Source organism: Dipodomys ordii, unplaced genomic scaffold (assembly GCF_000151885.1).
Source record: "Dipodomys ordii isolate 6190 unplaced genomic scaffold, Dord_2.0 Scaffold98, whole genome shotgun sequence".
Classification (NCBI taxonomy): Eukaryota; Metazoa; Chordata; class Mammalia; order Rodentia; family Heteromyidae; genus Dipodomys; species Dipodomys ordii.
In genome coordinates, this window is record NW_012267314.1 from 3,342,826 (window position 1) to 3,367,121 (window position 24,296).

Consider the following 24,296-nt stretch of genomic DNA (forward strand, 5'->3'; position numbering starts at 1 on the left):
AACCTAAGTGGCCCATTGCAAAATATGAACTGTGATAGTTTCTTATCAAGGGACTATAATACAAGATCCTAACATCCACAAAGACTTATTCAATCTGCTCAAATCCCTAGACTGCAGCCCACATCCTAGCTACTTCCCAACAGCCAAGGCAGACTGAGAAAATGTATTAAAGTTTCAAAACAGATCAAATATTCCAAAAACAATAACAGTCCCATCTGTAGGTAGATCCTACTGCATGGATTTCAGTATCATCAGATCCCGATTTTTACAGAACACTGTTGTGCTATAATGAAGTATTTCTTCTGACTGTGAAGAAGGTCCTTCACAGTATACTTTTATCCTGTAGGACATACAGAAAGAGCTTCAAGGTCAGCAAAGCCACATCAGCTCCACGCAAGAAAGTCTTAATAACTTGTGCCGCAAGTATCACTCAGTGGAGTTGGAGAGCCTGGGACAGGCGATGACGGGAATGGTAAAGAAACAGGAAGCTGTGAGTCAGCTGTGCTCCAAAACCCAGGCCAGCCTGCAGGACGCCCTGGAGAAACACTTCAATGGTGAGTTCCCACAGACCTTAACTGCTCGGGAGAGGAGTCTGAACCAAAGGCTGCCTAGAAACCGCCAGCCAAGGCTGGAGGACCTGCCTCTGAAAGACAGCGTTTTAAACTCACTAGTGCTTTGGCATTGGAATGGTAGAAGTGTGGGGCTGGAGACCCTTTCCCTCAGCAGAAGAATTCTTCCCTTGTCTCCGGGTGAATTAGAAGGTAGCGTTTTGATGTTTCTGAATTTCATCAGGATTTTTCAGCTGGCTCCAGCAGTCACTGCCCAAATCCTATGGAAGTTTCCGTAGGCTGAAATACCACCGTAAACTTGGGTGCTTGAGGTGGCTGTAAGCAGTGCTAGCTCCATATTCTAGGAAGTTGCCTATCCTGGGTCTCTGCTGCCTGAAGTCTGATAGGGATGCAGAGCAGTTCTCTGAGTCCCGTGGTATAAAGGAGAAACGGTTCTTCTCCACGCCATAATAATGCCTTCTATGCTAGAGTGTCTCCCTTTACAATCAGATGATCTGAACCAAATGAAGAACACGGGATGGGAAAGCAGGACTTCCAGGAATACAAAACAATTCACGGTCTCTTCTCTTACAGTCTCCCCAATCTGCCGGGAACATTGGTGTAGATCCGCCTGTCTTGTTTCCTACACCATCACTTTCATTCCATATTTCATCAGTGCATGGTGTGATGTGCTGGGGAGAATTAAGTGATTCTCAAAGTCATTTAGTTTGACATTATTCTTATTCATTACTACTCTTATTCTTCATTGTTGTTACTTTTGAAAGATTCTATGCAGGAATTCCAGGAGTGGTTTTTGAAGGCAAAAGTAGCAGCCAAGGAGTCGTCTGACAGAACTGGTGACAGCAAAGTTCTAGAAGCCAAGCTCTGTGATCTTCAGGTACGGAAACCCAGCCCATCATCCCCCGACACTCTCACATGCCTTCCATCGGACCTACACCAGCTTGTTTCCAAATCTTCTTGTGTCAATCTGCCCTTCTCCTTCTCTAATATAATTGGGTTATTGAGTCAGACAGAGACAGGTATTGGGAAATGTCACTGAGAAAACAATTCAGAATAGAAGACAACCCATGGGAGACATGGTATCTGGATTGGGTTGAGACTTCATTGAGGAGAGATGGAGACCACAACCCCAGTGGGGAATCCTCTTTTCCAGGACGCATTGTTCCCAGTGTCCCAGTGTCCCAGTGCTTCCTTCCAGTGGCTATTGTCCTCAATTGGGAATCTCCATTTTACCCAGTAGTACACATTATTCTCACTCCAGCCTTCTCAGGTCTTCTTCCTGTGGGCTCTGCTTTTCTGGTCTTAGTCTACTAGCTCAGCTCAGCATTTTAAGATATAGTTCTCTGCCCTAGAGTCTGAAACATGTTATCTTTTTCTCCTGAAACAGAGCGTCTTGGATTCAGTCAGTGATGGGCAGAGTAAGCTTGATATGGTGACTCAAGAAGGACAAACTTTGTATGCACATTTGCCTAAGCAAATGGTCAGCAGTATCCAGGAGCAGATCACCAAGGTGAACGAAGAGTTCCAGGCATTTCTCAAACAGTGCCTCAAAGACAAGCAGGCCCTCCAAGACTGTGTTTCAGAGCTGGGGAGGTACGTTGTGACCATGAAGGCAGAGCTGTGATGCTTGAAATGGTGAATGTAAATTGATCGTGCAATTGGACCTAATTAAGCACAGATTTATTTTAGTTTAATGGCCAATTATGCACTATCTGAATTTATCACTTGGCTTTATTTTCTAGAAAAGTAAAACCTAAGGAATTATAGTCACTAGTTATTGTAATTGACATAGTTGCATGTGATTTTTGTCAAATTGTCTTACTCGCCAACTTAGAGCTTTGATAACTGAATGTGCTTTCAAATTTTCCAAACCTTTTTCACAACAGCTGTGGTAGACTCATGGCAGAGACAACTATTGAATTGATTATAAAAAATAATATATGTTATTGTGGATAATAGAAAAGTAGAAGACAAAACATCATCATCCCTACAAGGGAAGAAGGCAGTAATGATCAAATTACCTTTCTGGAGTCCAAATGAATATCATGTGTCCCAGAGAGCTCATATTGTTATGAGAACTTAGAGATTTTGTTCTAAATTCAAATTTTCTTAAGAAACAAAAACATAGTGTTTAGGAGTGATGAGCACACCTGTAACCTAGCACTCAAGCAGCTAAAGCTGGAGGACAGTGAGTTCAAAGCCACCTTGAGCTACAGAGTGAGAACCTGTCTTAAAAGAGAAAAAAAGGAAGAAAGAAAGAAAAGAGAGGAGGGAGGGAGGAAGGAAGGAAGGAAGAAAGGAAGGAAGGAAGAAAGAAGGAAGGAGGGAAGGGGCTGAGGGAAGAAGAAAGAGAAAGAAGGGAGGGTGGAAGACAGTGAATGAGAAAGGAAGAAGAAAGGAAGAAAGGGCAGGAGGGAGGGAGGAAGAAAGAAAGAAAGAAAGAAAAAGAAAGGAAGGAAGGAAAGAGAGAAAGGAAGGAAGGAAAGAAAGAAACAGAGAGAGAAAGAAAGAGATGTAGAGACCCCTTTCCCTTCTTTCCCTGGCTTCTACTGGTCCTCTTACCTACTAGGCCTAATTCAAGAGTCATTGGAAGAAGACATAAGGTTTGGGACATGTTGACATGAGAATAGATTTTCATTTTCTGTCACCAGCAATGACATTAATTCAGCTAGATGATTGTTTTCCCCTATCTCAAATAGATGGTGACACAGTATATCACTTTGTTACTGAAATAAGCAGTACTATAGACAGGCTTATTGTGGAGCTTCCCTTATAGCTTGAAAATTCCTGGTATCTCAGTGGTCATATAAAAGCCATTTGACCTCAGCTATTAGAACTTACAAAGAAAATTTCTCTTTGTTTTTTTTAGCTTTGAGGATCAACACAGAAAACTAAACTTATGGATCCATGAAATGGAAGAAAGGTTAAATACAGAAAACCTGGGAGAGAGTAAACAGAATATCCCTGAGAAGAAAAACGAAGTTCATAAAGTTGAAATGTTTTTGGGAGAGCTGCTGGCTGCCAGGTGCAGTAGAGAGATTGACTAAGTTATTTATTTGTCAATGGGTTTAGACGGGTGGGCTGGTTATTGGCTGGCTTGCTGATTGGCTGGATGGTTAGCGGTGGTAATGATCCCTTCTGCTGTGAATGTTTGGCATACAAACCATTGCACTCTGGGCTTTATGAACAGAGTATAGAATAAAAATGAGAAGCTCATTTGCATCTCAGTTTCATCTTCCTTAGCTTAGGAATTTGGGCAGATCCTTTATCTTTGTAACTCTTGACTTTAGTCTTTCAAGATCGTGTTAAGAATAGTATGCCTTCTCCAGGGTTCTTTTGAGAATTAATTAATATAATGTGAAGATGATATGAAGAAAAACCACAAATTCACAGTGACTATAAAGGTTTTTTTAAAATGCAGTGATCTGCAGTTTTCACTCACTGTAGCTTCCAGTTCTGTTTCCTATCCACTCAATCTTGTGCTGATGTTAGTGAAGCCACAGTTTTGATCGCCAAGTTGTATGTTCTTCTCCATTGTGTTTTCTGTTTTTATTGTTTCTGGGGCTCCATTCCCAAGCAGAGTTTCCTCATCTAGGCTCCAGGCCCTGCTATATTTAGTGTTCCATTCTGTTCCTTAAATTCGTGCCCCACCCCTGACATTTTCATTTGCTTCCTTTCTCTGGAATGATAGAAGACGCTCCATCGGGAAGTGCAACACTTGAGAAAAGTCTGCTCATGTCCAATCCGTTATCTAGTGAATCTGCAGATGTGAAATGCAAGGATAAGGAATCCCACTGTAGTTACTGTCATGCAAGCATGATAATTATTAGACATTTTCCCTGGAAGTCCTTGGCTTTGTCTCTGAAAACCCTTTCAGAGCTTCATCATCTTCATAGCGACATCGTCTAACATAGAACTAGGAAAAAATCAACAACAGAAAAACCAGAGAATGAACAGAATAATGGCATCATTTGTTTCTGGAAATCACACTATGCTTTATTTTGCCTTTTTGGGGCTATTATATACCAGCAGCTAGCCTTCGTCTCTTTCTTTCAGACGTTCTAAGTGACTCCCCTGATGTCTTCCTCTTCTGCCCTGTAACAAGTGACTCAACTAACCCACCGTTAATCCAGCTCTTCTTTCGCTCACTGTTCTAATATTGTAGTTTTTAGACACTGACAAGCCCTTTGTCTTTCTTTCATTTGTGCTCTTTGGTGGTCCAGGGCCAGACAGTAAGTGGCGTGAGGTTTTCTTGTCCATGCTGTCTTTCCACTAACGTTAGCAGTGGTCCACAGCACTCACAAGCCGTGAGTTCCCCACCAGCTTCCATCACACCTGTGCTGCTGTGCCTCTCAACGGCTGGAGATTTTTCACCACAGAATTTCCATTACTTTAAGTATATAGAGAAATGCCTTCTTTAAAATTACAGACTTGAGACTCATTCAATTTTTATCATCCAATAGCAATTTGTCTTATAGCAGCTAATGAATTCTCTTGTCTTGAATTGTTTCTTAGCTCACATTCTTACTGACTGTACCTCCATGCTTCTCCAAACATATCACAAGGAGAGGAGGTGTGGTCTGTGTCAATGGAGTAGTCACTCATAAAAAAATAGAAGCTGGAAGAGATGCTCTTTGTGTTCTATCTAGAAATCACAGCTGGTTGTATTCAGACATCTTCACACTCTAGCCTGTTACAGTTGGCTTTTTCTAATAAATGTGTGGATAAGAGTTTCAAGCTCTCTAGATTGAAGGTGATAGAGACTATAGGGCAGAGGGGGCAGGAAGAGATCATGATCAAAGTGTTTAGACTCTCAGTTTGCAGAAACATGGGGGTTTTGTTTGGGTTTATTTTTATTTGTGTTCTATGGGTGTAAGTAATTTTAAAAATTCAGATTATTGTATATTGCAAAGTTTCTAAGAAAACAAATTTCAACTGAGCTCAGGATAAAACGTAAGTATTTGAGGTAATGATTTCACTAGCCTGATTAATAGTTTACATTGTTTTAAAAAATTATAGCATTATTATTTTTAATATATTTTTTATTGTGAAAATAGTTTGTAGCTATAAAGTCAATTTGTAATTTTAAAAAGTGCACGATTAGCTAACTTTCATTGAAGAAGAGAACTTTTAGATCTCTGTAAAACAGAGTACCTGTCCATTCAGTGATGGCATTTTCCCCTTCCCTTACCCAACGTGACTCCAGAGTGAGAGGTCTCATAGTGCACCCAGAGGGAATCCGGAGCACTCTTGGCCATGAGTACTCTTGGCCATAGCCTTAAAAAAAATCCTCCCCTTCTTTGTCTCTGCCCAGCACTGTGTCGGGTCCTGGGAGGACGTGACTGGGGTATCACTGGCATATGGCACAAGACAGTCTCATGGATGGAGCCTGGCAAAGCAGGGCAGGAACAGCGGGCACAGGAGAGGAAGCATGCAGCTCCTCTCTCCCCGGGGTTGTGGGGATGCTTCCTGGGAACACGAGGCCCGCAGAGTGCTGCTGGAGTAGCTGAGAGAGAAACAGGAGAGCTGAGGGTGTTCACCGAGGAGGCCCCACCCCCATGTGTGGACAGCGCAGTGGGGTGTGCATTTGGGGGGAGGGTTTCAAGGTCAGACTGTTCCAAGGTTGCAGGTGATCCTGGACAGGAAGTCCCGGCCCGTTCCAGTAAATTCCTAGTGAGGTGGTAGGCTCCGCCACCATGATTTGGATTTGGGCACTCCATCTGTTGACCATATAGGAAGGCAAGGAGCCAGCTGGGCTCCTAGCCGTTTATTTTATTTTTTTAAATTTTTATTGTTATTCCAAAGATGACATACAAGAGGGGTTGCAGTTATGGAAGTTAGGTAAGGAGTACATTTAGTACATTTTCTCTTAGGTTCAATGCCTCTGTGCATCTGATCATACAAAATAATATTTATTGAAATGAACTCCAGAAAATGGAAACAAGCAAGAGTTTTTTTCTTTTTTGCTGTTTTTGTTTTCTTTTCATCTTGTTTGTTCATTTAGATGTCTTTAGAAGTTCAAGGGGCGGCAGCGAAATGGAAGGACAAAGTGTAAACATGCAGCGGTGATACTCACTAGACACTATGTTGAAAATGAGCTGTGTAACTTGTGAGTGGGAACAGAGGGGAAAGAGAGAGAAGTGTACTCTTTACCTGACTTATGAACCAGTAACCCCTCTGTACATCACCTTTATAATAACAATAAAACTAAAAACAAAGTACATTTCTTTTTGGGCAGTGTCACCCTTCTCTCACTCTCTCCCAGTGTCCCTTCCATCCCCACCCACAAATGGTGTACCTCAGTTTCAACATAAAGTCTAGTGAGTACCACTGCCTAGCAGGTTCATTTCGAAGGCGTGTCAGCCAAGAGCTCTGGTCTGCTTTCTGTTCCAATATCAACAGTCACTTGTCTCTCCCCTCATGCTCCAGAATGTTGAAATGAACCAGAAAAATAATCTGATTTTCCTTTCAGAGAGTCTCTTGATAAGCTTTCCCAGCGAGGGCAGCTTCTCAGCGAGGAAGGCCATGGCACTGGGCTGGGCGGCCGCCTGTGCTCTCAGCTGCTCACCAGTTACCAGAATTTACTCAGGATCACCAAGGAGAAGTTGCGGGGCTGTCAGCGGGCCCTTCAGGAGCACGAAGCTTTGGAGGAGGCACTGCAGGGCATGTGGTCTCGGGTGAAAGATGTCCAAGACAGACTGGCCAGTGCGGAGAGCACGCTCGGGAGCAAGGACGCCCTGGAGAGACGGCGGTCACAGATCCAGGTACTTGCGGCCCAGCCAGATGCTGGGGATAGATGAGGTCAGCTTCCCGGGAGGATGGACTTGGTTCTCATTGTTCTGGGAGCATCAAAGGAGAATTGTGTGGGTGAAAATGGAGACACTGCAAAAGTTATATACACATAACCATATAAGATGATGCTAAGTGAAATGAACCCCAAGATAGGGACACAAGAGGTTTTACCTTTCTTGCTGTTGTTTTTAATGTATTTATAATGTATTATGTGATTTTTTTGTTTCTTTTGTATGTTCTTACCCCATTGGGATAACCCCTATTTTTACTGTATTTGGTTCCAGTGCCCCCGCATCTTGTATATACATTTTTCTATTTGGGGGAGGGGAAGGGAACTAACAAAATGCTGAAATAAGGATACAGGTTGACCCATTGTAACAATGAGATGTACAAGACACTATGTTAAAAATGAACTTTACAACTTGGGGGTGGGGGGAGAGAGGGGTAGGGGAGGTGGGGAGGGAAGGGATGGTAGGGGAAAAACAAAGGAAGAGGTAATAATGCTGGATAGGAAATGCGCTCATTACCTTACTCATGTAACTGTAACCCTCTGTACAGTATCTTTACAATAAAAAAAAATACAAAAAATGGAGACACTGGGCAAAAAGCACATGGAGACCCAAATGTCCCCTTTGAAATGAAACATTTGGGAAGCTATTTATGATATGTTGGTGCAAGCCTGTGATCCCAGGAAGCATGAAGGAAGAGGCAGGGGGAATCATGGGTTCAAGGCCAGCCTAGGCTACAAACCCTACCTAAAGAAGAAAAGAAGAAAAGATAAAAGGAAAGGACAAGAAATCAAAGGAAAAAAGGGAAAAGGAAAAGGGAAGGGTGGAGGAAAAAAGAAGAAAAAGAAACATTTTTTGATCACTTTAAAGTTATCGTTAATTCCATTTAGTAAATAATTATCAAGCATAACTGGGTACTTTATTCCAGGCACTATGCAAGTTTCTGAAGATACAGGGTGAAGTTATTGGTGTACTTTCTAGGGTTTCATGGTGTAGCTGGAGAGACCAAAAGTGAACTGCTGTGCAGTGGAAGGGCTGTGTTAGAAGCACAAAGCAGACCACCAGCTCAGAATCCAGGCAGGGAGCGAAGGTGACCTTCAAACAGGGCAATCTGAAAGGCAATGAAGGCCGGGGATAGTTAGGCTCTTGACCAGTATGTCAAAATGATTTCTTTTTCCTTTTGAAACCAATCACCAAAGTTAGAATTTCTGGGCTACTGGCCCAGTTTTCTATTCATTTAATTTGACCGTGATATTTGGCTCTCAGACTTTATATGTCTAAGTCTAACATAGAAGTATTGGGACAGGGCCTACAGTATAGTTTTGACTGCATAGTGAATGCTACCATCCCGTAATTCTCATGGGAAGCAGGCTTTCGTATTCCTACTAGCATGTATTCATTCTTACCTCCCAGGATATTCTCCTGATGAAAGGCGAAGGAGACGTGAAGTTGAACATGGCCGTTGGCAAAGGGGAGCAGGCCTTGAGAAGCAGCAACCAAGAAGGGCAGAAGGCAATTCAGGCTCAGCTGGGGACCCTTCGATCCATGTGGGCCGACATCATGAGCTCTGCCACCCAGGCTCACAGGTACACAGCCTGTTTTTAGTCATCACTTGCCCCAGCGTAACCCCGTATCTTCACAAGATGATGGGTCACGAGTGAAAGGGGTCCTGGGGTAGCTAGGGTATGTGTTGTTTTTGCTGACCACCTGCATTCCTGCCTCTGCCTGCATTGCATTCCGAGAGACTCTTGGTTAGCCTGCTTTGTTTCTGTGATTGTCTTTCTTTTTTAAATAAATACTTGTACCTCCCCAATATCTCTCATGGAATCTTACATAGAAGATGGGCTCAGAGAAATACTTCTTTGCATGTCACCAAAGCAAAGTTACACAGTTCTTGAATAGCTGTGTTTCTTAATAGCACATGTGAAAAATTGCATTGTTTGCAATTGGCTGAGCTCAGGTGTCCATCTATTCCCTAACCAGAAGTGATTCCACACACACATGATGCTTGCAGCAAATGTGGAGAGCATTTCTGTTTCTCACCATGATGGAGATATGCCAGACAGCTATAAAATGTGGAGCATTAGCCTGGTGCCAGTGGCTCATGCCTGTAATCCTAGCTACTCAGGAGGCTGAGATCTGAGGATCACAGTTCAAAGCCAGCCAGGCAGGAAAGTCTGTGAGATTCTTATCTCCAATAAACCATTAGAAAACCAAAAGTGATGCTATGGCTCAAGTGGTAGAGCACTCACCTTGAGCTGAAGAGCACAAGGACAGCGCCCAGGCCCAGAGTTCAAGCCCCATGATGGACCAAAAAAAAAATGGAGCATTCTCATAAACAAATATCAGACCATACCAGACCATATGTTGGGAGAACATTCGCAGTACTGTAGGAGGTCCCTCTGACATTAAAGCTAAAAAAGGATCTCATAGAAGCTCAGGGTATAATGGTCAGAGTCATGGAGAGTAGGAGGAAGAGAAAATGGAGGAAAGGCTGGCCAATGTACTGGTATAAGAACAGTTAGATTGGTACAAGAAGTTCCAGGGATGCTAATACACAGTAGGGACTTCTCATAACAATTTGCTCTTCACATTTCAAAAAGCAAGAAGGAACTTGGTTGAAAGTTTACACCATGAAGAAATGGCAAATGTTTGAGCTGAGTTAAGCCTGATTTGCACATTATACAGCAGCGGCATGTGTCAAAATATACATTGCCTTGTTAATATGTATGTACTTTGTGTGTTTTTAATGTCATCATTAACTTAGAGAAAAGGAAGGAAGGAGAAAGAGGAGAGATGGGGAAGAGAGAGAAAGACAGGGAGAGAGAGGTGAGAGAGACAGGGAAAAAGAGGAGGGCAGGGAAAGAGAGAGAAAGCAGAATCGTTTTTTACTGAAACAAAGAAGATACATTTGCTGAAAGGAAAGAGGCCTCTATAAGGTTAGAACACTCAAGAAATGATATCCGGTATAGTCGTGATAAATACATGAATAGCAGAGTACTGCAGTATACACAATGAACAATAGTTACACTAAATTTTGAGTGATTTCATTTTCTTTCTTTTTTAAATATGAAGCACAAGTATTGATTGATTTGCAAAGTAAACAGAATGTTAAAATTAAAACCAAAGGAATAATTCCTAGTGGATAACAAAGGAAGAAGTCAATTCTCACAGGTGTCTCTTATTCTGTCATAGAATACTGGAACATAAACTGAATTCCCCAATACTTAGTGGGGAATTTACTTAGTCCAGCTTTTTAAAACTGTATGGAAACATGAGTGAATAATTTCAGATGTTAGAATACAATGAGAAATGCATGAAGCAGGTCTGAGGCTTCCTAATGTCAATAGGAAGTTAAATTTGACAACCACCTCTTTAGCAGCAGCAGTGTTTAAATAATGAAACAAAACAAATTATTTTTTGCCCCCTAAGGTGAGGATAGGAGGAGACTTTACAGAAAACCCTGGCTCAGGTTGGATTACTCACACACAAGTTTCCAAAACATTCTTTGGAGGAGACAGGTCTGGGTGCTTTCTTAAATGACATTGATTTGGACCTTCTAGAACATTCTCTGAGGGAAGACCAGGCCTCTAAGGCATATATAATGAGACTGTTACTGATGCAAAAGCAAAAAAAGTTTGAGCAAATTTTGGAAGTTGAGTTGCTCCACGAGCCTACCTCTGTGATAATAAGGAACAGAAACAAGGGGCAGCCTTTGAGAGTGAGCTTATAGGTGGGCATGTAACAGTCTAGAGGGTTTACCTAGCATGTGGGGCTCTGGGCTTAATCCCCCCCCCGCACTGAAGAAGAGCGAGCAAGTGAGTGAGTGAGTGAGAGAGCGAGAGAGAATGATAATGAAAACTTTTTTGAAATGCCAGTGCAGAAAGCATTTTTATTAGACTATTTAGAAACTTAATTTCTCATGACTCTTTCTACACTTATGAACTCTGTATGTAAAATTCCCTTAAATGAAAACTAATTGAAGGATAGTATCTACAGGAAAATAATAGCTTGATTTTAAAATGTAGTCAACACATAATGTCCATCCTATTTTAGTAAGACAAACTAAGCTCAACAAAAGCAAGGGCTAATATGTACTAAATAGAATTTAATGGTGCTGTGGTTCTGAATTGCTGTAATATTCTATACATATTTACCTGCTCATTTGGGACAATTGAGCATTTGGAAGAAAGCTTTCTATGTGTGTGCACGAGTACAGATTTTTCAGATTTTAGCATGAATTTGCTTTGTTTGAGGTACAGTTTGGGACTGATGAATCAGTTTTCTCTCTGTACATAGAGGTGACATTCGCTCACAGTAGCATTCAGTAAAATGGTTTCCAGAGGTCTGCTAACCTTCTGATGGGGTTTTGGTGTAGACACAAAGGTGAACAGGTCCTTATCATATGTGGCGTTACCCTCTAGCACTCTGGAGGCTGTGATTGGCGAGTGGAATGACTATCTAGAGCGAAAAAACCAGTTGGAGCAGTGGATGCAATCAGTGGATCACGAAGTAGAACATCCCTTACACCTGCAGCCCGGCCTGAAGGAGAAGTTCTCCCTGCTGGACCACTTTCAGTCCATCGTCTCGGAGGCGGAAGAGCGCGTCGGAGCCCTGCAGCACCTCCCGGCACAGTGCCGGGAGCTGTACGAGAAGACCCAGGATGAATCCTTCAACGAAACTGCTCAGGAGGAGCTGAGGACTCAATTCCAGGACATCACCACCGTGGCCAAGGTCAGTGTCTCAGTCCCAGGAAAGCTTCAAGGTTCAGAGGAAGGATGAAGAGTGGGTTAGATCATTGGAGAACTGGCTTCTCTGTTGTGAGATGCATGGTTTTAGTCCCTACGTATTACACTGAGATGTAAAGGATCGTCCTTCACTACATCTGACACTCACAGCAGCCTTCTCTTTTTGCAATCTTCAGATGATTTCTTGTTCCCTATGGTTTTGGGTCCTCAGCTTTGTTTTTGTTTTTGTTTTGCCCCCTGGTCCTAGGGCTTTTCTTTCAGGGCCTGGGCACTGACTCTGAGTTTTTGGTTTTTGTTTGTTTTTCTCAAGGCTAACACTATACCACTTCATCCATAAATCCACTTCCAGCTCTTTTTGGTGATTAGTTGAACATTAGAGTCTCATGGACTTTACTGCCCTGGCTTGTTTTGAACCATGATCCTCAGATCTCAGCATCCTAAATAGCTAGGATTACAGATGTGAGCCACTGGCACCTGGCTGTTACTTCTTTAATTCTCTGTATGAATCTCTATGTTCATTTATGATTTTTCTTTTGTATATTGGTGAATGTTATAGGCGATGGGCTTTCTGACTCACAGCTGGTGCTGGGAGCCGTGCCTCCAGTCCAGCTTTTTGCTGGTAAGTTGCAGAGATAGACTCTTTAAAGACTTTTTCTTTAAGAAAGAGTGGCTGGTAACTGCTCAACATCCTAGGATTAGAGAAGTGAGCCACTGATGTGAAACGAAGGAAGAATTTTATTTTTGCTTATCCTTGCTTTGGTTTACTCTCGAGAACTCTGATTTACTGATTCTACAATGACTGACATATGTCTGTTTAACCTTTATTTTTATCTTGAGAACGACTAAGAACTATAACCATGGAATCAGAAAGACCTAAGTTGTCAAACTTTTTAAAAAGCTTAATTTAATTTTATTGTTCTTTTTAATTTTTGTTAAATAGTTGTAAAAAGGGGTTACCATCCAACATGTCAATTTATGAGTAAAATGCATCTTGATCAGTGTTACCCTTTCTAGCTCTGACACTTTTTGGATGTCTGAGTTTGGGCTCATTATCTAGTATCTAAAAGCCTGTGTGTCCTTTTGTAGTAAATAGTAAATGTGACAGTATTCAGAGCATAGAGCTGATGGAAGTGGTAGATGAGGAATTGTGTGTAAAGTGCTGAGCAGAATGCTTTATCTCAAGCTAAGAATGGTTATTAAGTAATTAAGATTAGGTAGGTCATTATGAAGGAGAATTAAAGAAATAACAGCCAGGTGCCCATGGCTCACATCCGTAATCCTAGCTATTTAGGATGCTGAGACCTGAGGATCATGTTTCAAAACAAACCAGGGCAGAAAAGTCCATGAGATTCTTATGTTCAAGGAAACTGAGGCCTGGTAAAGGCAACTCAGAAATATGGCATTTAGAACCATAGCAGTGCTATCTTTGCTTTAAAGAGAGATAACAAGATGCATTCCTTCCTGAGGAATGCATTCCTCACCCCAAGAAGGAACACTTGTCTGACAAGATGTATGCCTTCCTGAGAAAAGTGCTTCCCCAAACTTAAGCCACCTCCTGCCCCAAAATACAGATAGCAGGGCACCTCCTTATCTCAAGGATAAGGATCTGTTTTATGTCAGGATGCGTTCTTACTTGGAAACTCAGAAAGTAGCACCAGGTGTGATTGGAACAAAGACAAAATACCTATCTTTATATAACTTTGAACCCAGACCCCCCCCACCTTTACCCTATAAATACCCCAACAGCCCAAGGAGCCGTGTGTCTCTCTCTATATATGTGTTTCTGTGTGTGTGTGTGTGTGTGTGTGTGTGTCTTTATCTCCCTGTGAAAGCACCCACACTCTGCTAGAGTATTCCCCTGCCTTCTGCTTGCATATGTTTGTTTGCTTTTTGTCTGTTCATCTGCTTGCCTGCTTGTTTACTTACTCAACAAAACTCTGCCAAGTTTTCTTACCACCATGACTTGTCCAGAAATTCTTATTCTGTGAACAAAGTTAAGGACTCTAAGTGAAGAGTTCCTATCTTTAAAGGAAAGCTTCATTAAACCTCAATTCATTTGGTGACAGTTAAGGATATTATCCAACATATATTAAACATGGATTTTTATCCTATGCTTACAAAGTAATGATGGTTGCTTCCTTAAAGACTTTGAAGATTTGACAATGTCTTTTTAAGATATGAATCTCAGAGAATATCGATGAGTAAGAATGAAGTCTTGTTACGATAAAGTAGACCTGTCAGGCCTGTGCATGCATGAAGTCTCATCTTTGACTATAGCAGCTGTGGCTGAAGTAGCCTCTCCCTTGTTTCGTAGGAGAAAATGAGGCGAGTGGAAGAGATTGTGAAGGACCATCTCATGTACCTAGACGCTGTCCAGGAATTCACAGATTGGCTCCACTCAGCCAAGGAAGAACTTCACCGCTGGTCAGACATGTCCGGGGACTCCTCAGCCACCCAGAAAAAGCTGTCCAAAATTAAGGTTAGAAAATGGACTGGTATCATACTACTGATGTCCTATTACACTATTTCTCAGGGATTTGAATGTAGGCGGCATATTTTTGATGAGGACTCAGTGGATAAGATCACTATGTGAAAGTTGTCCTTCCTCATTTGGGCTAGTTGTTATTTTTTTCTTACCTCAGTAACTGTAAATATAGATGAACCCTAAGAAAACAATTCAAAGGGATTTATTTACCAGTGAGCAGTATGTGGTATCATCTGTGTTCATTTTTGTTACCATTCAAAATCTAGATTAGTAGAATTGTGGATTCAAATATTTGCCTATTTTATGCAAATGTACTTATTAATATAGGCTAGGAGAATGAATGATATATATGCATATATATGTACACAGAGAGAGAAAGAGAGAGAGAGAGAGAGAGACTACCTGCTGGGCTGATACATGTATGACCTAATGATAGATCAATTTAATTTTCTGGAACCAAGGAGAGACCCAGGGTTGCATCCTGTCTGTCCTCATTCTCTTTTTCTTTCTTTCTTCCTTTCTTCTTTTTTTTTCTTTTTCCAATTCCTGGGGCTTGAACTCAGGGCCTGGGCACTGTCCCTGAGCTTCTTTTGCTCAAGGCTAGCGCTCTACCACTTAAGGCACAGGCCCACTGCTGGCTTTTTCTATGTGTGTGTGTGGTACTGAAGAATCAAACCCAGGGCTTCATGCATGCTAGGCAAGCACTCTACCACTGAGCCACATTCCCAGTCCGCTCTCCTCATTTTCTAGCCACATCTTTGGCAACGTTCTCAAGTCTCCATCTCTTCTTAATTAACTAAAAACAAAATAAAAGGAATAGAAATAGAACCTGCCTCATGGAGTTGCTATGAGGCCTAAAGCAGGTCAGTCATATAAAATAGTGTGCATTGTGTTTAGCAACTCCAACATGTGAAAATCCTGTGGGTTGAGTAACTGTCCTTCATTGGCTATGGCGTGGCAAGGTGTGAGGGTCAAAGGTGAAGGTCAAGTCTGTAGCAGGAGTCAATAAAATGATCACCACTCTAGGAAAGTGGGTACTTGCAGGGCAGACACCAGGAAGTCAATGATGACCATAAGGAATTAGATCTACCAGGTTAGGGGAATGTTGAAGAGACAGTTGTGTATCCAGAAAAAAAATGTGATGAGTACTTACTTTTACCAAGACATTTTTTAAAAAAAATTGGCCAAATACCTCCTGAGTTTTTATTTGTTAGTCTGCTTGCTTGTTTTGGTGCCAGTCCTGGGGCTTAAACTCAGGGCCTTGACCCTGTCCCTGAGCTTCTTTTGCTCCATGCTAGCACTGTTTTTGGGATCCTCAGATCTCAGCTTCCTGAGTAGCTGACATTATAGGCATGATCCGCCAGTGCCCAGCTCACCTTGTAACTTTTTAAAAGTAGAAATAACACTAATAGAGGAACACAGACTACAGGTTACATGTAAACTTTTCATGAAGTCATTATATGAATTATCTATTTTAGTGGCTATAAATATGTTTACAGCCTATAAAGGAAGGCTCGTTTTTGTTGTTGCTGTTGTGCTGTGTCATTCTGACTCCCAGAAGAACTGAAAGGTGATTTTAAACTGTTGTCTGGTGGGGGTGGGGAGGTGCCGAGGTGGTGAAAGTAGTTAGGAGTCTGAGAATAGGAACACAGCCCTGCCTCCCTTCCCTCCTGCACATCCATTTAGAGGAAATAAGGTTTGGCTTACTTACAGGACCACAAGGCACTTATGCACTTACAGATCTGTGGACTCACAGGCACAGATCTAAGTCACACGTTTCCCCCTATTCAAACAGTGCCTGAGTCCGGGGCCCTGGCTGGTGTGTCTCTGGGTGTTGAGACATCCTAGATTCTGTGACCTGGCAGTACAAGCTCTCCCCAGCTATGATAACTCGGGAGTACGTGGACCCACGAACTCTGGGTCCTTGTGCTCAAAGTTCCTAGCAGGACAGTCCCCTCCGCACATGTTTGAAAACTTGCAGCCCAAGTGACTCACAGCCTCCTGGGTTTCCATGGTGACATTCCATTACAGGAGCTGATAGATTCCAGAGAGATCGGAGCAGGCCGCCTGAGCCGAGTGGAGTCCCTGGCCCCTGCAGTGAGACAGAACACAGCTGCCAGTGGGTGTGAGCTCCTGCACACCGAGATGCAGGCCCTGCGCGCCGACTGGAAGCAGTGGGAAAACAGCGTGTTGCAGACACAGAGCAGCCTGGAGAATCTGGTCAGTCAAATGGCGCTCTCCGAGCAGGAGTTCTCAGGGCAAGTGGCTCAGCTCGAGCAGGCCCTGGAAGAGTTCAGGGCCCTGCTACAGACTTGCGCCCAGCAGCTAACTCTCCTGGAGGGCAAGAACACCGATCAGGAGATTGTGGAATGCTGGCACAAAGGAGGAGTAAGTTTGCCTTCCTGTTTTCTATTGGTGGTTACGTTAAAATGCATTTGTTTTGCCTTTCCTTAGGTGCTTAGAAAAAGGAAACCTGCCATCTTCAGATTTGAAAGACGTATTTATGTTATTACATTTGTAAAGCCGGATCTTGCTTTTTTTCTCCTAAATCAAATGTTGGTAGAAAGTAACTAATGTGAGTGTTGGGGTCTGGGGGAGATATTAATTCCTGGAGGAAACATATTACATGAGAAGGCATTTTCTTTTCCTTCTGATGGTGCAAGACTTTGTAATACTGCTTCAGCCGGTCAGCCTGTGGGTAGAGGAATAAATAGACAAAGTAGTCATAGCTGTTTTCTTGCCAGTTAACTATTTCAAACAATCCATGGCTTTGAAAGACACGGTAAGTAGTCAGTTTCAGCACATCTTCACCCTGACTAGCGTTTCTGTATGTAGTTGTGACAGCTCTGCTTGCACTAGCTGGTTGCTACTCATTAATACAACTTCTCCTGCATTCACTGGACGCCTCTGGGCCTTTAAAAACAAAAACAAAAACAAATGCCAAAGTTCTTCCTGAAGGGGAGGAGATGGAGCAGAAACAGGGTAGGGCGGGGGGAGAGGGGAGTGAAGACAGGGCAGACGTTAAAAATCCGTTCTTTGACTGTTCGGTAGAACCTTTGAAAGCTTCTGTAGTATTAGCAGTTTTACAATGCTCACAATCATGGCTGTCCTTAAAAGGAAGTTGAGTGAAGTCAACTTCTCTGCTTCTATTTATATGATAATCATTTCAAAATAGTTCCAGCCAGTTCCAGCCAAAAGTCAAGAATTTTCCAGCATTGTCTTATTTTTCAATCAAAATAAACTTCCTAATCATTTCTTTCTGCTACTTTATTTGCAATGGTTCTTGGTTGTTTTGTTTTCATGCCTATTGTAAAATAGGCACAAAGAAACTGGAATTATTTCCAAGTGGTCTGATTGTGAGAAAAAGTCAGTCACAGTGTGTTTTTAACTCCTTTTAATTTTGTTTTTCCTTGTTTTTTTTTAACTCATTTTTATTTTCTTTCCATTCCATGAATATGAGAGGTTTTCTCCTTCCTTCCTTCCTTCCTTCCTTCCTTCCTTCTTTTTTCCCCTCTTCCTTTTTTCTTCTTTCTTTGTTCTCTCTTCCTTTTTCTCTCTCTCTTTCTTTCTTTCTATGCCAGTCCTGGGGCCTGCATTCTGTCCCTGAGGTATTTTTCTCAAGGCTAACACTCTACCACCTCAGGCCACTATCCCACTTATTGTTTGGGGGTGATTAATTGGAGACAAATGTCTCATGGACTTTCCTGCTCTAGCTGTCTTCGAACTGTGATCCTCAGATCTCAACCTCCTGAGTAGGATTAGAGACATGAGCCATCAGCACCCAGCTCTTTTTCTTTGTTTCTTTAAAGGAAGATTTGGTTTTACCTTGATGATGTGACTGGTAACAATTCATGCTGACCACCCTCAGCTCTGCCAGGGCCTCATCCACACTTGGCTTTTTGCTGAAGTGTTTGAGGACTGTGGGGCACCGCTCCTCGATACTCACATTGTATTCCTAATAATGTCATTTTACATAAAAATAGTAATGAAGGTGTAAGAAAAAAGTTTTGGATACAAGTCCTAGGCTTGAACTAAGGACTTGGGAGTTGTCCCTGAGCCTTTTTGCCCAAGGTTGGTACCCTACCACCTAAATCATAGCTCCACTTCTATGTTTTAGAGGTTAATTGGGATAAGACTTTCTTGTTTGGACTATATTCAAATTACTACTACATTCTCAGCTTCCTGAGTAACTAGGATTACAGGAATGAACCACTGGTGTCTGACTACAATAACGCTTATAAAATAGCAGGTTTGCCCAGGCACTGATGGCAGTGTTTGGATATTATCACTGGCAACCATAGCGATAATCTCCAAACCCCGTGAGGATTTATTTCATATGTTTGAATGGTGGAACTCAAGAAATCCTTAAACACAAGAATGAATGGTCCGAAAATTTTATAATATGGTGTTGTAAAATATTTTGAGGGTTGTGTTAGCCAAATTTACTTATTTTAAAATTTGTTTAGTTCCCAGTGTGCTAATACAGAAATTTCTTTTGGCTATAGGACAAAAAAAATGCATTCTAGGGCTTTAGTGAATCCAAAGTATAAAATTCAAATGAGAATTTACATAAGGAAAGGCTCCAATAAAATATTTTAATTTGTTTTTATTTATTTTTTAATATTTATGCACCATTTATTCAAATACTTGTTTATTTATTTAGTTTTACAATACTGGGGTTTGAACTCAGCTCCATACTTGTGAGGAAAGTACTCTACCACTTTTTGCCACACCCACAATACTTGTTTGCTCTACTTGCTTTCCAGGTAAGAGTTCACATGCTTTTGCAAGGCCATGTTCTTCTTCCTATGTCTCTTGTATAGCTGGGATTATAGATGCAAACCATGCTGCCTGGTTTATTCATTGAAATGGGGTTTTCCTACATTTTTGCCATGGCTAGCCTCAAAACTCCATCTTCTCATTCTCTGCTTCCCAAGTGGCTGGGATTACCAGTGTGAGCCACCAGGCCTGCCTTGAATATTTCTTTTTAATGTAATTTTTGGCCAAATCTTGTCAGTTTTAGTGTCACCCAATTTCTAAATGACTCGAGTCAGTGATAAGCTTCTTTAGAACTTACAATGTTGCCCCTTAAATGAAATAATCAAATAGTTATTTGGGGTTTAGCATTTGGAGTTTCAGCAAGAAACTTTCTAGTTGCTGTTGGTGAGTTTTTAACTATAGTAGTTTTTAACTACAGTATTTAACACTGTAGTTCAGGCCCTGAGCTGAGTAAAGAGTACACCAACCAGGAGCCCCCATCCCAGATCTCATGATTAGTCTGGGTAGAAAGACAGGTATGAAACAAAAGGAGATACTCTGTCACTAACGCTCACCAGTCCCTGTGAAACCACAGCTGCAAAAGAGGGTGGAGGAGAAGCAAGGGAAGCTGGTATTGGCCCTGATTCCTGAGGCAGAATCACAACTTGGTCGGTTAGCTAAAGTAGAGGAACTTACTGTAAACTTACTATGAACGTGATGTGAACGTACTGAGGAAGGATACCTGGGAGAGGAAACTGGAGAAAAGGAGTCAAGTTAGAGGAGCATTGTGCCATTCCAGAAAGCAATGTTGAAGATGTGAGCAGAGGCGGGGGTGGTGAGAGCCAACATGCAGGGGTGAAGGGGTACGTGGTGAAAGGGGTTAGGACCTAGACCAGACCCTGGCATCCCTGGAATGGAGTGACAGGGATGCAAACGGAGAGGCAGGACCATGCCTCGTCTTCTGACTGGCATTTGCCCACACGCAGTTGTGCCACACACAGTGTGTGGATGCAATGCAGACCAAGAATTCTGAAAAGAGTTTACAAAAAAAAAAATTCAGGACTCAGTTAAAAGACCAAATATATGTTTGGTAGGTACTGAGGAAGGAGAAGAGTAGCTAGCTAATGGTACAAAGAAATACTCAGCAGAATAATAGCAGCACAAATTCCCAAGTCTTGAAAAAAAGAAAAGCCCATCCAGGTACAAGAAATTTTTAGAACACTCAACAGAACAGATGAGGAAATAACCTCTTCAGGACAATTCCAGTGAAAGCATCACGCACAGAAACAAAGTAAGACTACTAAAATCTGTAAGAAAGAAAAACACAGATCACTTACATAGGAAAACCTATCCAGAATAACAGCAGATTTCCCAACAGAAACCCTAAAATCAGAGGTCAGGCTGGGTGCCAGTGCCTCACTCCCGTAATCCTAGCTATTCAGGAGGCTGAGATCTGAGGATCGAGGTTCAAATCCAGCCTGGGCAGGAAAGTCTGTGAGACTCTTATCTCCAATAAACCACCAAAAAACTGGTTCAAAGTAGTAGAGCACTCACTTTGGGCCGAAGAGCTCAGGGACAGCATCCAGGCCAGAGTTCAAGCCCTACGACTGACCAAACAAAGAGGGCTTTGAATGATGCAGTTAAAGGCAAATAAAAATCATTCCATGATAAGAAAGAATTAAGATAGCTGACCACTACTCCCCCTTCACTACCAAAGATTCTCAAAGATATCCTTAACACAGAAGATGTCCATGACCAGGAAAAACGTACAGAGAAAACATATCCTACCAGAGGAGTGGATGCAGAGAACACCAGGAAGAGAGGCATATGAACAGCAAATGTTACATGCTTTGAAATAACTTTTTTTTCACCTTTGAGCAATATGCAAATCTCTGGATGGCACCGACAGATAGTCTGACTATCTATTAAACAACGTAGTCTATGCTCTCTTTTCTTCTCACTGTAATCCTTTGCCCGCTTAAGCATGTACCAACATTACATTTAATGTTGGAAATCTGTCTGTGGCTAGAAAAAAATCAGCCAAGTGCTGTCATAGGAAGACAAGCTTCATTAGTCCTCTGGACGTACTGACTGGGCTGATCCATCCCTCACTAATAATTTATAATAGGATTTGTGCATATGAATTTAAAGATAGGAAATTTACTCAGTTTCATTGCTTGCTCTTCTTTCTCCTTACATCAGGAGATCCTGGAGGCGCTAAAGAAGGCAGAGCCTATGACAGAAGATCTCAAGTCTCAACTGAACGAACTCTGTCGATTTTCCAGGGACCTGAGCACGTATAGTGGAAAAGTTTCTGGATTAATTAAAGAATATAATTGGTAAGTGTAACTCTGCTTTATGAGATGATTTCATGGTGTAACCCAGGCTGACCTTGAATTCCTGGACTCCAGTGATCCTTAAGCCTCTGTCTAAAGAGGAGCAGGTGCGCATTACTGCACCTGGCTTCAGCTGTTTTTACACGAAGTAGATACTATGTCACATATGGTGGCACACACCTGTAGTACCAGCTACTCAGAAGGCTGATGTGGACATTTACTCGAACTTATGAGTTCCAGAGCAGCCTAGGAACACAGCAAGACTATTAAAAAATAAACAATAACAACTAAAACTTAAAGAAGCTACAAGCGTTTAAATTTTTATTTTAGGTTGTGGTTTCAATAAGAGCTAAATAATTAACTAAATTAAATAACTATCCCCAGGACTGTTGACTCCATAAAACATTACTTTAATCAATTGGTCGGTTTTCCTCTCATTAAATTTTCAAATCATGTGTTCAGTCTTTGTTTGCAAGCATCCAAGAGCCACCAGAGTAAAGAACAGACTTTACAGCAAAGATTTCAAAAGACCTACAGGGATTTCCAGCAATGGTTGATGAATGCAAAAATCACTACCGCCAAATGTTTTGATATACCTCAGAATATTAATGAAGTTTCAGCAAGTCTTCAGAAAATACAGGTGAGAGTCTTTTTCAGTTTCTGATAATAGTGCTAAAGTGAATTAATAGGTGCTGCTAGAGTTTTTTTTAACATTATACATCAAAGTTTTATCTAAAAATTTGAGTTTCAAGTCAGTCTCCCTTGACACAAAGAGAAACTCATCTATTCATCTGCACAAATGTGTGTTATTTTGTGTACTCTGATGTCTTAGGAAGTAATAAATGCCTTTCTTAAGGAACAGGCGTGGTGTCTGACCACTCTGAGTGGGATCTTTCCACTGTTTTTTCACTCTGGCCCTATTGGGTGGGTAAGATTATGACTGCCAGTGTTGGTCACAGAGCTGACATACGGCACAGACACTGTGTTAGTTTCTTCATTTGGGTCTCTTCATTTGGGTCTCTTCTCTAGTCTTTTCTTCACCTGGCTGCAACTTCATGATACAATTTCATGTAGCACTTTCAAATCCAATATTTTGTAGATAGAGCAGTTGTACTGTCTTTCATAATTGTGTGTGTATTTATAACCTAGCAGTTTATAAGGAATGCTTATTTTCCCCCTAGATGTCAAATGTAAGTAGAAAACTATCTACAAGAGCTCATGCATGAATTTCTCTGCTAGAAGCCCTGAAGCGTTGCCCCCATCTACCTCACTTTTTTGAATTCTTGCTTCCTGATGTCATAGGACAACTCTTGCTCTGAAAGTTTGCTCCTGTGAAATTCTTTCAGCTTTGCCCCAGGCTAAAGAATAGAACTTTGAAACTTCAATCACCACTTTGGAGAAACCCAGAGCTGTTTTTCAGGACAATCTTTTCTGTACCCCCCAGCTTAGCTTTTGTTTTTGTGCACATTTTCCACCTATTAAGACAGATGACCCAGTAAACTTCTGTACTAGAACATTGTTCATGACTGTAATATATACCCAAAAAAGGCTACATTCTAAAGAAAATTTGACCTTCATGATGCCAGAGGTCCAAGGCTATGGATGGTGGTGGAATCTGCTCAGCTCTTGTAAGGACCTCCTGGCAAATGGTACCACGGTGGCAGGAGCAAGCAACCACGTCATCACACAGGGAGCTAAATAAACTAGAAAGTCACTTGGCTTTTTCATTTAGAATAGCAGCGGGGAACTTCCAGCCCAAGAACCATATGAGGCCTGTGAAATTATTTGGTACATGACTGGTCAGACACATATGCCTCTCATGGGCTTCCTGTGACCCGTCTGCTTCTATTAATAATTTTGTGTGACCTGAAGATGTTGTTATAAATATTCAAACAGCCTTTGGCAGGAAATAGTTTCCCTATCCTTGCTTCAAAAGAAAAACCTACTCACGAAAATAAGCAGTTCCTTCAGAGACCTACTTCAGGGCCTCCTCTTAATCCCACCCTTTAACAGCACCATACTTTCCACTTTATTTATTATCAAATTGCTAGTAGTTGATAAGCTAGCTCACAGGTATTTGGGGAAAACAAGTCAGAATTTGCATTGATAAATAAAAATACTTCATAGTTCGATCACTAATGTGTCCATCTAATGCATGCAATAAAAAGTAGTTTACTGATCCTTAACATAAAGAACAATGCTGGAGGAATATCAATACCAAATTTCAAACTCTACTACAAAGCCATAGTAATCAAGACAACTTGGTACTAATACAAGAACAGACCTCAGGACCAATGGAATAGAATTGAAAACCCAGAAATGAACCTGTAGACATATAGCCTAATCTTTGATAAGGGAGCTAAAAAAATAGAATGGAAGAAAGATAGCCTCTTCAGTAAATGGTGCTGGCAAAACTGGTTAATCACTTGTAGAAAACTAAAGCTAGATCCTTATATATCACCCTGCACAAGAATCAACTCCAAATGGATCAAAGACCTCATAGTCAAAGCAGACACTCTGAAAACATTACAGGATGGAATAGGAGAAACCCTAGGTCTCCTTGGCACAGGCCAAAATTTTCTTAATGGAGACCCAGAAAC

General features: G+C 41.6%; 1 protein-coding gene across 1 annotated transcript in view; it reads left to right on the forward strand.

Annotated features, from left to right (window-relative positions):
- Syne1 (spectrin repeat containing, nuclear envelope 1) overlaps positions 1-24,296 on the forward strand; it is a 388,103-nt gene that overhangs the window by 166,632 nt on the left and 197,175 nt on the right. The window contains exons 46-56 of the mRNA XM_013026970.1: positions 347-554; positions 1,334-1,446; positions 1,957-2,162; positions 3,439-3,594; positions 7,042-7,333; positions 8,783-8,955; positions 11,794-12,103; positions 14,432-14,596; positions 16,634-16,990; positions 21,563-21,699; positions 22,159-22,336. Coding sequence (XP_012882424.1) covers positions 347-554; positions 1,334-1,446; positions 1,957-2,162; positions 3,439-3,594; positions 7,042-7,333; positions 8,783-8,955; positions 11,794-12,103; positions 14,432-14,596; positions 16,634-16,990; positions 21,563-21,699; positions 22,159-22,336 — 2,295 coding nt within the window. The remainder of the gene's footprint in view (positions 1-346; positions 555-1,333; positions 1,447-1,956; positions 2,163-3,438; positions 3,595-7,041; positions 7,334-8,782; positions 8,956-11,793; positions 12,104-14,431; positions 14,597-16,633; positions 16,991-21,562; positions 21,700-22,158; positions 22,337-24,296) is intronic.